At 37.6% G+C, this 16,206-nt stretch overlaps 1 protein-coding gene across 1 annotated transcript in view; it reads left to right on the top strand.

The window, feature by feature from the left end:
- Positions 1–14,634, top strand: part of Arp1 (Actin-related protein 1) — a 341,295-nt gene extending 326,661 nt beyond the window's left edge. Inside the window, exons 10-11 of the mRNA XM_090385032.1 lie at positions 12,270–12,310; positions 12,419–14,634. Of these exons, the coding sequence (XP_090241158.1) occupies positions 12,270–12,310; positions 12,419–12,521 (144 nt within the window). The 3' untranslated portion in view covers positions 12,522–14,634. The remainder of the gene's footprint in view (positions 1–12,269; positions 12,311–12,418) is intronic.
- Positions 14,635–16,206: the final 1,572 nt, after the last annotated feature.

Here is a 16,206-nt window from a genome sequence, read left to right as displayed (position 1 = left end):
ATAGTACCTGCATTGGGAAATCACAGATTTCTTATCATTAATGATTGTAGTGTATTTTGGGCCTCATTCACTGGTCCAATTTTCATGGGTGCTCGTATTTAATTCTACTTGCAGTTCTATAGAGGTGAGTAGAAACTTAACATTTAAAGGTGATATATACTATGCACAATGAAAGGACAGAATTCATGGGATACCTGGTTCCTGGGCAATGCAATGCTGTCACCCCTCTCACTAGTGGACGAACCCACTGCTTGGCAGGTATATAGGTACACTGCATTCACATACACAGTAATTCAATGTCGGTATGGATAAACATCGTGAGTTAACCAACTTTGAAAGAGGGATGTGGTGGGTGCATGATGCATGGGTCACTATCATGGAGGTGGTACAGAAATTGCACTATCCCCCATTCGACAGTATCAAGAGTGTATCGGGAATATACCATTTCCGAAATAACATCTCATTGTAGACAGAGAAAGATGGTGCCATTGACGTCTGTTTTGCATTGTTTTGGCTAGCCGGAGAGCAACAGTGGCACAAATCACTGCAGGCTTCCAGTGAGGAAGATGTCAGAAACGTTTCCACCAAGACCATTAGGCAATCATTAGCCGCAATAGGTTACGGGAGCCGCCAAACCACCAGAATCCCATTGCCAGCACCTTGACATAGGACACTACGCCTCAACTGGGCGAAATAACATTGGCACTGGACCTTGGATGATTGGAGATGAGTCTCGTGGTCTAATGAGTCCCAATTCCAGTTATTTCGAGTGAATGGGAGGGTGCATGTGTGGTGGAAAACAGCAAAGACTTCTTTATTCATGTCAACACTAGAAGAAAGGGGATGAATCACATTGGTACACTTGACATCGATGGGCCAACTGTCTATGGTCATGCTTAGGTTGCTGACAAACTGAATAAGTATTTTGCATCTATATTCACATGAATTCTTTAGGGGAAAAGATGCCAGAGGTTTATCAAATTCTTACATGGAGCTAAATGGTTTTGTAATAACTGAAAGGAAAGTGGAAGAGAAATTGAAGTTAAAAATGAAAAAGGCAGCTGGGGTGGATGGGAACTATTCAATTATATTAACAGAGGCAGCAAAAGAAGTAAGAAAACCCTTAGCCATAATTATGAGAGCATCCCTGGATTCGAGGTAAGTTCCTGTGGAGGCTGCAGATGTGTGAATGTATTCCCAATTCACCAAGGGGATTAAAGGGTGACATGAGTAATTACAAACCGCTTGAAGCTATGCACCCATCATGTCACCAAGGAACTGATCAGGCAGGTGGACACTGTAATGGTCTGGGATGTATTGAACTCGGAACAGTTCGGGTTATGTGGCCATCCTTGCAGACCATCTGCATCCCTTCGTGGTCATTGTGCACCCACAGGGCAATGGACTCTTCAAGCGGGACAATGCACCTCTCCAGGCCGCCTCCATAGCCAGGTGGGCAGGAGCAGCAGTGCATAGCACACGCTTTTTGATTAGACTGGGGTTCGAGCCCGTGACCACCGAATACGGAGGATACAGAAAGGTCAGGGAATGACCACCGCATATCCCCGGAGCAATATGGCCTTAGTTGCTAATGCTCCTAAAAACCAAATAACAACAACAACACCTCCCCACAAAGCTATGGTGACTAGAACATGGTTCGTAGAACATTCCGCAGATTTTTCTACCATCGAATGGCCTCCCTGTTCACCGGATATGAACCGTGTGGTGCATTTTTGGGATGCTGTGGAAAGAGCCGTTCAAGCTTTGGATCCTCCACCCAGGAATGCGATGGATTCTGGACTGCAATGCAGTAGGCATGGATGGAAATACATGTGGAATGCTTTCATGAACTAGTGGACTCAATGCCTCACCATGTGACTTTTACCCACCACAAAAAATCAAAATCAAATCAAACCTTTTGCCCACCTTTTGACCTTATCCAGGAAAAAAAGTGGGCCTACCCATTACTAGGTAGGTATCCCATGATTTCTGTCCACTCAGTGTAGTAAACTATGTACAGTAGCATATTTTCAATATAGATCCATTCAGTTTCATTATAATGATGTTTGTCTGTAATTGATTTAGCAAGCATTTGCAAATGATACAAGTTAATCACAAATCATGAGATCACATTTTGAATTTCGTTGTAGATGTATTTAAAATTATCTCTGCTGAAATGCTTATAAATCCGATAGTGTTAGATGGGGAATAATAGTAATTTTGAAAAACTTCAGATTTAAAATAATTTGATGTTGAATTAATGAGGGTATTTGCTAACGTTATAAATTTATTTTAAGACTAATTTTATAAATGTAATTTAGGATATATTTGCTTAAATGATACTCTTGTCTTAAAGAGTCAGCTAATATGCCTCTTTTTTTTTTTCTATTTTTTTTTTTTTTTTTTTTGCCTATTTTTAATTATTGCCATTTATGTGATATATTCTTCTTCTTGCGTTATAACCCAGGGTGGGTCTTAGCCTTCTCAATGAGGTTCCACCAGTAAGCGATCCCAGAAGTCAAACTTCGCAATTTCTTATTCTCATGATATTTAAGTCCTCTTCTGCCTCTTCCATCCATCTTTTCCATGGTCTTTCTCTAGCCCTACCAGTAGGCTACCATTTCATTATCCTCTTAGTTGTTCTACTGTAATCGATTCTCATAACATGTCCCAACCAGGCAAGTCTCTGGCTCTTCACAAATCTGATGATGTCCGCAGCATGAATAAGATTGTCAACTTCATGGTTCATTCTGATCCTCCAAGATCCATCAACGTCTTGTACGAGCCCAAAGACTTTTCACAAAATTCTACGCTTTAATGCTTTCAAAAACTGCTCATCTTTTTCCGTTAGTGATCTCAGACAGTTTTTAAATTCTGTACAGTGGAATCAACTGATGATGTTACCAACAGCAAATTCTAACTGGGAAGCATTCAAGGAATTGATTGTGGAAGCTACTAGATTTTTCATACCTATTAAGAAATATTGTTCAAGGTTTAGGCCTAAATGGTTGTCAAATTAACTAATGAGACTCGTGGTAAAGAAGAAAAATTCATGGGATGCATATAAATTATCAGGCGACACAGAAGACTATGGTAGATATAAACTAGTCTGTAATCAAGTCACAAAGGAGATTAGGCAAGAGAAGGCAGATTATGAGAAATCTTTGGCAAAGGATGCTAAGAAAAATAGGAACGATTTCTTTACTTATATAAATTCTAAAAGGAAGGGGATGAATCAGATTGGTCCACTTGATATTGATGGTTCAACTGTTGATGATCCTGCTCATATAGCAAACAAACTGAATGAGTATTTTGCATCTACATTCACACATGAGGAGTTATTAAGGAAGGAAAATGCCAGAATTTTATCAAATTGTAATAAGGTGCTTAATAATTTTGTAATAACTGAGAGGAAAGTGGAGGAGAAATTGTTGAAGTTAAACATAAGAAAGGCACCTATGGTGAGTGGGATCTATCCAGTTATATTAGAGGCGGCGGCGGCGGCAAAGGAACTAAGCAAACCCTTAACCATAATTATGAGAGCATCCTTGGACTCAGTAGGATGTCTCCATGTACTGGAGATGTGCAAATGTATCCCCAATTTACAAAGGAGATTGAAGGGTGACATGAGTAATTACAGACCAGTTAGTTTAACTCCTGTTCCAGGTAAAATAATGATGTGGTTACAAAGCAATGGAAAAAATAATTTTAATATTATATACTTGGATTTCAGGAAAATCCAAGTATATGATATCAAAATTGTTTGCATATTTATCAATGATATTGATGAAGTTATATCAGGCTTAGTGTTGAAGTTTGCAGATGATACAAAGTTGGCAGTGTTGTTAATGACAGTAATCTCAGTGTTCTACTGCAATAGGATCTTGAGAATTTGGGTAGATGGACTGAGAAGTGGCAATTAAAATTTAACATTGACAAATGCAAAGTATTGCATATGGGTAGAAGTAACCCAGAGGAATGTACCAGCTGTGTGGTACTACATTTAGGGTGGTAGAAAATGAAAAAGTCCTGGGAGTCATTGAGCAATCAGGTATAAAGTTTTTTGAGCAATGCAGACAGCCTGCAGGAGCAGGTCATGGGGTTTTGTCATTGATATACAGGAATTTTGCTAGCAGGGAAAAGGAGGTGATTATCCCTTTGTATAAGGCAATGGTCAGGCCATGCCTTGAGAACTGCATACAGGGCTGGAGTCCTCATTTTAGAAGGACGTAGATTTGCTTGAGCATGTACAGAAAAGGGCAACAAGATTGGTGAGTGAAACGAAGGGGTCCTCTTACCAAGAGAAGCTTAAGTACTGCAAATTGCAGCAGCTGGACACAAGTCACCTGCAATGTGATATTAGCATTAGTAGAGGCATTTGATGCAAGAAAGCAAGCTTATGCAGCATCAGCCAAAAAAAAAAAAAATAAATAAATAAATAAAATAAAATAAATAAAAAAATAATAACCACTTACACTTCACCCCTCTGTTCATTCGAAATACCTGTCCAGCTGAGCCTTAAACTTATTTAGGCTATCAACTTCCACGACAAGAGATGGAAGTCTGTTCCACCAACCAACCAACCAACCAACCAACCACCCGCTGGCTAAAGGCAAATTTCCGCACATCTATTCTACATCTGTCTTTCCTCAATTTGAATTTATGCCCTCTCAGGTGATTATTCTGAGTAAGAGGAAGAATCCCATCAGCATTGAGCATGCTCAAACCATTCAATGCTTTATACACCTCTATCAGATCACCTCGCTGGTGCCTAGTCTCCAGACACTGTAATTTGCAAAACTTAAGCCTTTCTTCGTAAGAGCACCCCTTTGTTCCATTCACTAATCTTGTTGCCCTTCTCTGTACTCGTTCCAGCATCTCTACATCCTTCTTGAAATGAGGCCTCCAGGCCTCCTAATCTGAGCAAGCAGAAGTATCACATCAGCAGTGAGCCTGCTCAAACCATTCAATGCTTTATACACCTCTATCAGATCACCTCGCTGGTGCCTAGTCTCCAGACACTGTAATTTGCAAAATTTAAACTTTTCTTCGTAAGAGCACCCCTTTGTTCCATTCACTAATCTTGTTGCCTTTCTCTGTACTCTTTCCAACATCTCTACAGCCTTCTTGAAATGAGGCCTCCAGACCTCCTAATCTGAGCAAGCAGAAGTATCACATTAGCAGTGAGCCTGCTCAAACCATTCAATGCTTTATACACCTCTATCAGATCACCTCACTGGTGCCTAGTCTCCAGACACTGTAATTTGCAAAACTTAAGCCTTTCTTCGTAAGAGCACCCCATTGTTCCATTCACTAATCTTGTTGCCCTTCTCTGTACTCGTTCCAGCTGCTCTATATCCTTCTTGAAATGAGGCCTCCAGACCTGTATACAGTACTGTAGGAGTGGCCTGACCATCGAGGGGAATAATCACCTCCTTATCCCTGCTAGAAAAATTCCTATATATCATTGACAGTACACCATGAGATACTCTTGCAGTCCGTCTGCACTGCTCAGAGAACTTCATATCTGCCTGCACAACCACCCCCAGGTCCCTTTCATTCTCTACCACTGTCAGTTTAGTACCATAGTTGATACGTTGCTGTTTCCCATATGTAGTACTTTACATTTGTCAATGTTAAACTTCATTTGCCACCTCTCAGCTCATCTGCTCAACCTTTCCAGATCCTGTTGCAGCAGCATAGTGTCAGTAGTGTCTTTGACAACCCTGCCAACCTTCGTATCGTCTGCAAACTTGGACATTAAGCTTGATATACCATCATCAATATCATTTATAAATACAAAAAATAATAATGGACCCAATACTGAACACTGAGGGACTCCACTAATAACATTAGTCCACGATGAGCAGTGTCCATTGATTACCACTCTCTGTCTTCTCCCCCTCAACCACCCCTTTATTCATAGCAGCAATTTGCCTCCAGTGCCACACTGCTCCAATTTGTGCAGCAGTCTTCAATGAGCAACAGTATCAAAAACCTTTCTAAGATCCAAGTATATAATATCAAAGTTATTCCCTGCATCCAGTTCTTTTGTGACTGCATCATAGTATCCAGTCAAATTGGTCAGGCAAGACTTGCCCTTAACAAAACCATGCTGTGTCCGAGCTATAACTGAAGTCTTGTCTAGATGATCCTGCAGTGCTTCTTTAACCAGTGCCTCCATTAATTTTTCAGGAACAGAAGTTAAACTCACAGGTCTATAATTACTTGTGTCAGCCTTTGAACCTCCTTTGTGAATTGGGGTCACATTTGCACATCTCCAGTCCATAGGTACCTCCCCTGAGTCCAAGGAAGCTCTCATAATTATGGCTAAGGGTTTGCTTACTTCCTTTGCTGCCTCCTTTAATATAACTGGATAGATCCCTTCGACCCCAGGTACCTTTCTTGTGTTTATCTTCAGCAATTTCTCCTCCACTTTACTCTCAGAGATTACAAGATTCTCTAGCTTACTGCCAGAGTTGAATACACTTCTGGCATTCCCCTAGAATGACTCCTCATGTGTGAATGTCGATGCAAAATATTCATTTAATTTGTTAGCTACCTGAGCAGGATCATCAACAGTTGACTCATCGATATCAAGTGGACCAATCTGATTCATCCCCTTCCTTCTAGAGTTTACATAAGTAAAGAATTCTTTGCTGTTTTTCTTTGCATCCCTTGCCAAAGATATCTCATAATCTGTCTTTGCCTCTCTAACCTCCTTTGTAACTTGGTTCCAGATCAACTTGTATCTATCATAGTCTTCTGTGTCATGTGTTAATTTGTATGAATCCCATGTATTTTTCTTCTCTGCCATATGTCTCATTAGTTCATCTGACATCTATTTCTTAGTTGGTATGTAAAGCCTAGTAGCTTGCAAAATACGTTCTTTGAATGCTTCCCATTTTGAATTTGCTGTTGGTAACATCATCAGTTGGTCCGACTGTATAGAATTTAAATACTGTCTCTGTCCATCGTAGTCGCCTTTACGAAAGCAATAACCCTTCCCTTTACCCCCTAATAGTAGTTACCTTTTTGAGTAAATCCCACATCAGCACACTGTGATCACTGCCACCTAGTGGTTCATTTATGTGCAGATTCTTAATGCATGAAGAATCACTACTGATAATCAAATCAAGAGTATTACTCCCTCTAGTTGCCTCCCGAACATGCTGATGTAGAAAACAATCATCCAATAAATCCACAAAAGCCTTGCTAGTGTCTGAGTGACCAGCCCCCAAATTCCAGTCAATATCTGGGAAATTAAAATCCCCCATTATAAGACTCTCTGATTTACTGGCCCACTCATTTTCCCTGTACAGTTTCTTATTATACTCATCAGAGTCATTGGGCCTATAGCACACTCCTACTCTCAATTTTGATCTCCCAATGCTTATGTCACACCAAACTGACTCGACACTGCACTGTCCAGCGATGTCGACTGGCTTCACTTCCTTGGATTTTATGTATTTCTTAACTAATAGCATAACCCCTCCTCCCTTCCCATCCTGTCTATCCTTTCTGTAGACATTGTACTCCCCAAATTCCAGTTCTGCATTCCTTATATCTGTGTGACACCACGTCTCTGAAATCCCAACAATATCTGCCTTTGATGTTTTGAGCAATACCTCAAATTCATCAAATTTATTTACTAAACTCCTAGCATTGGTGTATGCGCAAGTATACATGCACCTGTTCTTTTTCTTAGCTACCCTAACACAACCCATGTGTTTACTTGTACCCCAATGATTCCCAGCAGTCTCTGAAATATCCTGCATCTTATTTTCCAGGCTTCTGCTCATTCCAATAGAAGCAGTGCAAGAATCACTTTCACCTCTGCCAGTGGCTACTGTTAATCTATTAGTCCTTGTATCCCCCCAATCTAGCAGTTTTCCGACCCACCTAACACTGCCTCGATAGCATCAGCAAACATTCTTGCACCCTTTCTATTTAAGTGTATCCCATCCCTGTAGAAGCAGTCTCTCCTGTTAACAAGTACAGACCAGGCTGAAAAAAATTCTACCACTTGAGCCTTGCACAATCTTTCCAGGGCCGAATTGATCGACAGGGCTCTCATCATATACTCCCTCCTATCGTGTCTGGGCAGAATTGCAGACACTTTCAAATTCAACCCTAATTCACGGGTTTTTTTCAACAGTGACCTGTTCTTGTTAAGTAATTCCGCCGGTCTCCTACTCTTAATATCATTAGTGCCAACGTGTACAACTATATCACCTTTTGTGCCCTTAAAAGATGATATCCGCTCTACAACATCATAAACCTTTGCCTCTGGCAGACATACCCTCATCTTGTTCCACTTATCCTTTTTACAAAGCATGTTTCCCGTTTCCCTGACAATAAAGTCACCAACAACTACTAGTTCCTTTGGGACCAGCGCATTCTGCCTTGGGGGGCTGCCGCTGTGTTGCGTGATGACCAAGTGCAAGCTCTGGCATTGGTGTGGGCAGCTGAGAGCTTGATGGGCCCTCACTTTTAATCCTTCGAGGGCATCCACCCTGTCCTTCAAGCTCTCATATGATTGAGGTGTATGAGGCCTTGAATGGTTTGAGCAGGCTCGATGCTGATGGGATACTTCCAGTTTGCTCTGATTAAGTACCTGAGTGGGTATAGGTTCAAATTGAGAAAAGACAGTTGTAGAATAGATGTGCAGTATCAACTTCTATGACAGATGGAAGTTTGTTTCAACAGTCAACCACACACTGGCTAAAGCCAAACTTCTGCACATCTATCCTACAACTGTCTTCCCTCAATTTGAATTTATGCCCTCTCATTTTGAGCAAGAGGAAGAATCCCATCAGCATTAATTATGCTCAAACCATTCAAGGCTTTATACACCTCAATCAGGTCACCTTGCAGGTGCCTAGTCTCCAGAAAACTGAAGTAATTTGCAAAACTTAAGCCTTTCTTCATAAGAGCAACCCTTTGTTCCATTCACTAATCTTGTTGCCCTTCTGTGCACTCGCTCCAGCAGCTCTACATCCTTCCTAACAACTTGGACATTAAGCCCGATATACCATCATCAATATCATTAATAAATACAGTAAACAACAATGGACCTAACACAACCCTGAGGGACTCCACTAATAACATTAGTCCACAAAGAACAGTGTCCATTGATTATCACTCTGTCTTCTCCCACTCAACCATCCCTTTATCCATAGCTGCAGTCTTCCGTGTACAACAATACCAAAAGCCTTTCTAAGATCCAAGTATATGATATCAAAGTTATTCCCTGCTTCCAGTTCCTTTGTGACCACATCATAGTATCCAATCAAATTAGTCAGACAAGATTTCCCCTTAACGAACCCATGCTGTGTCCGAGCAATAATTGAAGTCTTGTCTAGTTAAACTAACAGGTCTGTAATTAATTTTGTTGCCCTTTGATCCTCCTTTGTGAATTTGGGTCACATTTGCACATCTCCAGTCCATGAGTGCCCTCCCCTGAGTCCAAGGAAGCTCTCATAATTATGGCTAAGTGTTTGCTTTACTTCCTTTGCCCCCTCCTTTAATATAACTGGATATTTTGTCTTCGCTTCATTTATCCTAAGTCCTCTTCTTTGTGCTTCACTATCCAGCCTGGCCACTGTTGCCTCTAGTGCTCCTTTAGTCCTACTAATAATACTGACATCATCAGCATATGCACAAACCTACACTGTCTTCGTGCCTGTGCATCCTGTCACTTCTAATTTTCTGACAGCCACCTCTAAAACCAAGTTAAATAACACAGTAGAGAGTGCATCATCCTAACACCAGCATTAATGTTAAAGGGAATCATCAACTCATTGTCATTTCTCACCACTGCTTTAGAGCCAGCCAGTTGCTTTTATGAGCTTAACAATCTTTGCAGATATGCCCATGAGAAGGAGATCATTTATCATTTCCTCTCTATTGAGGGAATCAAAGGCTTATTTGAAATCTACATATAGGTTAAATAACTGTATATTATACTCAAATGCTTTTTCCTGTATCTTCCTATTGGCCAATCTCTTTAGAAAGTGCAGAAATAAGGGCCCACCACCCTTATCTCTGCACTTTCTAAAGTAATAGAGAAATCCATCAGCCACCAACTGTTATGCTGCCCCAGTACAGCGGAGTTGGGGGGGGGGTTAGTTGGGTTAATTGTAATGCTGCCCGGAGCCACATTACATTTAACACTATCCCAGTACCTTCCATCTGATCACCAATATGCATTCTGTCTATGTTAATCTATTGGTGACGTACTCAATTTTGTTGCTTATCTTTAAAAAATTTCAATGGAAAAGTTCAGTAAAACTCAAGAGCAGTTGCTCTTGACATTTCCAAGACTTTTGATTGTGTTTGGCACAAAAGTCTTTAAAACAAGATTCCATCATATGTTTTGGTTCGCCTATTGGACTAACTTCTGAATTTATGTTGGTGTTCATCAAGGTTCAGTTTTTTCTCCCACAATTTTCCTCATGTATGTTAATGTCTTTCCTCTATTGATGGAAGCACACTACATTCTGCCTTCTAGTTTGCGAAACTTAGTTCTGCTCAAAGTTTCTGCTACTCAAATATCCATTGACAATTTCACAAATGTCCATCTCCAGGTAATTTCTCAATGTGGAAAAGACAACTTAGTTAATTTCAGTCCTCCTTAAACACAATACCATGTTATTTCTTTAAAAAAAAAAAAAAAAACTGTTCTCACGCTCAGCTTCAATAACTCATATTTTTAGACAAGGTCATTTATCTTTAATGGAAATCAACTTGATTTCTAATATCACATTTGGCATGTTGCACATTTTGCTTGCTTTCTCTGCATCAAAAAAAAACTAGGTTTTCTTGTAAACAACTACTCTGTACAAATCTGCTCTAGAATTGAATATTGTTCTCATATCTGAGGTGGTTCCCCAAAACTGCTCAAACTCCTAGATTCTATCCAAAAGAGGGCAGTAAAGTTGATTAATGACCCATCTCTTACAATCTCTTCATTCTCTGTCACATGCCTTTTCTGTAGATATTTCCATGGCAAATCTTCCAAATTGGTATCTGTAATTCCAGTAATTCAGGTATCTGTAATTCCACTTCCAAACCAGTCTGAACACATGCCTCAGCTAGTCAACATCCATTCACCAACTCCCAGAATTAATTCTTCCTCTTCTTGATTTATCCCTTCTATTTTATTTATTTGGAACAACCTTCTTTCTCATGTATTTTCCAAATCTGATCTTCAGAAATTCAAGTCACAAGTGTCCACTGCCCTCTACACCTTCATCCTATACATGGTGTTAAAATAATACAGGTTTTTATATTTTCTTTTTTTATGATAATCATGGGGGGGGGGGAAACCAACTGCTTAACTGACGTATCTCTCAGTTTCATATATGCTGGTTAAAGGGGTCATCCACCATAATCCACCTTGGAATAGAAACAGTGCTCTTTATGTAATTTTGTTCTTATTCATTCAGTCATTTTAAAAGATGAGACACTCATATTATAGACCGTTTCAAGACTGGCTGTCTCTCATCAGATTGCAGATTGTCAATAAAATTTAAACGAGGAACCATTTCAAATGCAGGTTACTGCAATATTTGAAACAGCATTCTAAAATAATTCTTCTGTATTAACTTTTGCAGTCTGTCATCAGGGGAAGCTGTGGTTCCTCCAGTGTCCTCCAGCTTAGTCCTGTGCCCTTTAGAAATGACTACATGGTCAACCTAAAATGACTAATGACATTTTTAATTGGATAACATCACCCATAAGGCAAATTGATATCCATTAAAAAGCTGGTCACAGCATTGCCTCAACTTTTTGATGGATCACATTCTGCTAATGAGCTATGTTATCTGATTAAAACATGAACAGTTTTAGTCATTTCTGAAGTGCACAGGCCCAAGTGCTATCACATCACTAGAAAACCACGGAATCCCCTGATGATTGACTGAAAAAGTTAACACAGAACAAGCATTATTTTAGAATTAATTTTGTGTTTCTCTAATTAAAATGTGAAATAAAATGTTCAGAGTAAAATTGAGATCTTAACTGACTTAATTCTAGCAGAGCAAAAATTTTTAAAATTTTTACAACTCCCTAAACTTGGTTTCCCCCCTCCAGGTTTGTGCTACAGTTTCTTTTAATTAGCTTTAGACTTTCAGTTTGACATATCTTGTGATTATTTTATATAGTCTCACGTGTAGTTAGGAAACACAATTTTCATCTGTACAACAGCTTTTGACTGTCTTGAATTGTAAAACATTAATGAAAGCTTATATCTTTTTACATTTCAGATATCTGCTCCTCAGGAAAGACTGTATTCTACATGGATAGGGTATGTTTCAAAATTTATTAACTATATAATTGTCCATTATTGAGGTACATTTTATATAAATCACATACCGAGTTTTGTTTTACAAATTTTGTTATTCTTTTGCCTTAGTGGATCCATTTTGGCGTCACTGGACACATTCCGGAAGATGTGGGTCTCAAAAAGAGAGTACGATGAACAAGGAGCAAAAGCCATCCACCGAAAAACTTTTTGAATTTTGTATACACTTATTTTTAATTTTAATTTTCATATTTTGGTAGCTTTAAGTCTTTTATGTTTATGTATGTGTTGTATTTTAGGGATACTCGTTTACTTTACTGTGATAACCATGATTCCTATGTTAAAACAGCCTCTTTTTGAAAAAACATGGGAATTTGCATATTGCTTTTCTTATTTTGGAAAGGAATGGGCATGTGAAAAGAAATTTTCATATAATTAAAAAATAAAAAAAATGGAAAATTGATATGCTAAAAACATTTCAAGTTAACTATGTATCAGCTGCCTTTTTTAAACGAAATTTAAGTAATAAAGTCTGCAAATATAGATTATGCATATTAAACATAAACATATGTGAAAACTGTATGAGGCATCCATTTAAAATTACCCTTCCATGTAGTTATCTTCCGAAAGAATTCTGGTACCGGCACAAAATAGGAATCTTAAGAACCTATATACAAAAACACTATTTTAATGTTAATTTTCTTCCCATTTGTAATATAATGTAATTCCATCCTCTGTGTCCTTTATGGTAAGGCTAGATGGGGAATGCCATAAACTTGAACCATTTGAACAACTGGTACTCAAAATTTTCAAGTCTTTTGCATTCTTTTCTGAGTTTCTGCATTGACAGTGGTACTCCAAATTCTGTTTCTAGTTTTGGCCTTGCTGTTCATGTGTTTATTAATTATTTATCTGCACTGATGCTATTTTATTTTCTCAAAATTTATTTATAACAACAGTTCAGATGACAGCTGATATACTGATGTGAGGACTGGTCTGTAGAGGCTTATTAGTTATCTTGGCATGTTCTGTATTTTTGATAAGATGTGGTCTGCCATTCATAGTTGGGGTTACAATGCTCCCATGACTCACATCTCGTAATTATTTGGTGAATTGTTGTTTTTGATGATGGAGCCAAGTCAAAATGTTCTCTATACAACGTCTGAGTCACTGTACATTTCCAGGTTTATAGGAATGCTTTACTATTAGAATTCTTTCTTCTTGCTTAATTGCTGAAACTTTTTAAATGATTCCTGCAACAACAACAAAAAAAGGTAAAAAAAAAAAAAAAACAATGAATTAACTATGTTCAGTTTTAGAGGTGTGTACAGTAACTTATGATTTACCCTTACAAAAGAAGATGAAACATTATGCTACTGATCATGAGAAGTTATTACCAACTTCAGTTTATTGGGGATATCCGATATTGTCCTATATGAGTTAACAAAGTTTCACTATATAAGTTAAACTATAACCAGCAGACTGAACAGGTTATATACAAAAATTGGTAATAAATGCACATTTATTATCCTTTTGTCGTCATTCATGCAATTTTTCAACACCTTGATTGTTGTCAATGTAGAAGGAATAAAATAAACTAAGGAACGGGAATTCAAGGAATGGGAATTCAGTATAGACAGAAAGCATATATATATATATATGCTTTCTGTAGTAAAAGTCCGCTTGCTCACTGCAGTTGTCATAACTTTTGCACCTTGATCAGTACCATGTCTAAATCTAAGTGAAATATTTATTATGCATATTTCTCCCAGGCCTTGGTCTGTTAATGTACATTTACTTTTGGTATAAATTTAATATTGACCATGTACACTTAGACACACCCTATTAAGAAAATCCTTAATGTAATATTTGTGTGCTAATTGTTACGTCTTTTTTGGAATTTAGTGAATTGGGTTTAGTTAGTATGTGGTTTTTCCTTAGGATATTTAGATGAGGAATTATTATGATAATTTGGTTTAGGACATTAGTCCTAAACCAAAAGAAATGTATGAGAAATATGCCCGGAAAAGTATTGTTATATATATAATCAGCAATGGCTATATTCCATTCTATATTTCATAAGGTTAAACAGAAAGAGAGGCATGATATATCCTGAAACATATATTGGGCGACAAAGCAAATCCAACTGAAGAATGGTGAGAAATTAAGTACTTCAACCTTTAATTTCCTCTAAAGGGTCACAGATTATTCTCATATATTTTGTGGCATTTCCTGTGGTAACAAAATCATCGAGTTTTGTTTTTACTGCCATAATAATTGTGTAGCTTGATGCATATGAGCTGTGTTAAAACAACACAGCACATACAAGTGCCATGTTTATTTTGTATAATTCTATATACTTTCTTGTTTTCTTGTTTGGAATTAGTTTTTTTTTTTTTTTTTTTTTTTTTGCAAAAGCAATTTTGTATTGCACTTACATATCTTCTAAAGAAAAAGTACTTCCATATTTGGGATACTATTTGCTCTTTGCTTTTTTTATCCATGCAAAAAAGAGTGATATGTTTTTTCTCCTAGCATTGCCAATCTGTTAAATTTCATAACATTGCACTAACTACTCTTTCTAATTTAATCACAGCTGCATGGGCTAGTCATGTGTGAACCAGTCATAGCTTGTATATTTTAGAGCAGCTGAGAGAGAGAGAGCGAGTGCAGTTTGTGAGTGCTGCTGGAAAAATGTTCGATTATATTTGTGAAATTTGGCTTAACCTTGGGTATGTTAAATTAAATCTGTTTTTTGTGTGCTTAAAAATTAAATCACTATTTACAGAAGGTAATAGCTGTGAAGCTGCTTTAAGAGCTTTTCTGAGCAAAATTAAAGATGAAAGATATAATAACTTCTGCTTTCAGACTGAACAGTTGTAATGTCCTGAAATTCAGTGCTTTTTTTTTTTTTTTTGTTTCCTTTTTATATATTATTTATTTTAGTATATAGTTGTATATAATGTTTTCCTTTCGACAAGCAGCTTCCCTAGTTAAATTTTTATTTTTTTTGTAAATAGAAACTTATTTATCTTCACACACAAAAAAATATATAAGTAAAAAAAAAAAAAAATTCTATATCAGAGTTAAAACTAACCAGACTTTTTTTTTTTTTTTTTTCTTTAAACTGTATTCAGGCACTGGGCATTTTCTGAATACCACTCTCAGCTGTTCTAAAGTGACATTAAACTGGTCAGAGATTACTGAAAGCAGTAATGCAAATAAAACAAGGAAAGAAGTGTCACATGTATTATAAGTATTAAACAAATAATATTCCGAGATATGGATAGCCTCTCTTTCTTTAGGTAGTGTGTAAAATTTTATATAATCAAGAACATAATGCTTATTTTAATGTACAGCTTGTATACATCAAACTGTATGACTAGTAGTGTTAGTAAAAATAAAACTTAGCAATCTTGTTGTCACATGCAAGAAGTTTATTAAATTTCTCCATAGTACATTTGTTGTGACTAACTTAACACATTAACTGTCATAGTGACTAACTTAACACATTAACTGTCTGCATATAATTGTCTACCACAGCAAAACTAAGAGGTTATCAATATTTTAAATGAGAATTACAAAATTTCTGCACAGTATTAATAAGAGTATCTAACCAAATATTTCTTTTGATTAATACTGAATTTGTATAAATACTTCAAAGCTGTTTAAATCAAAATGGACATGCATGTGCACATTTGCTGCCCCCCCCCCAAAAAAAAAATTTAGAAACCTTTAAAATGTATCTAGTAGGGCCACCTTTTGCCTGAATTGCAACCCATCCATGTTGGGCTACAATTCAATCAAAAGGTATCCTGGTGTCTGAGGGAATCTAGCTCCAAATTTGACCATTCTCCATCAAAATGTTTGTCAGCTGGCTCTACTCTCATTGGGTAGAA

This window comes from Mastigoproctus giganteus, chromosome 11 (assembly GCF_048544385.1).
Source record: "Mastigoproctus giganteus isolate SK-2022 chromosome 11, ASM4854438v1, whole genome shotgun sequence".
In the NCBI taxonomy this organism is placed as follows: Eukaryota; Metazoa; Arthropoda; class Arachnida; order Uropygi; family Thelyphonidae; genus Mastigoproctus; species Mastigoproctus giganteus.
Note: the sequence above shows the minus strand (reverse complement) of the source record. Positions and strands in the feature narration are given on the sequence as shown.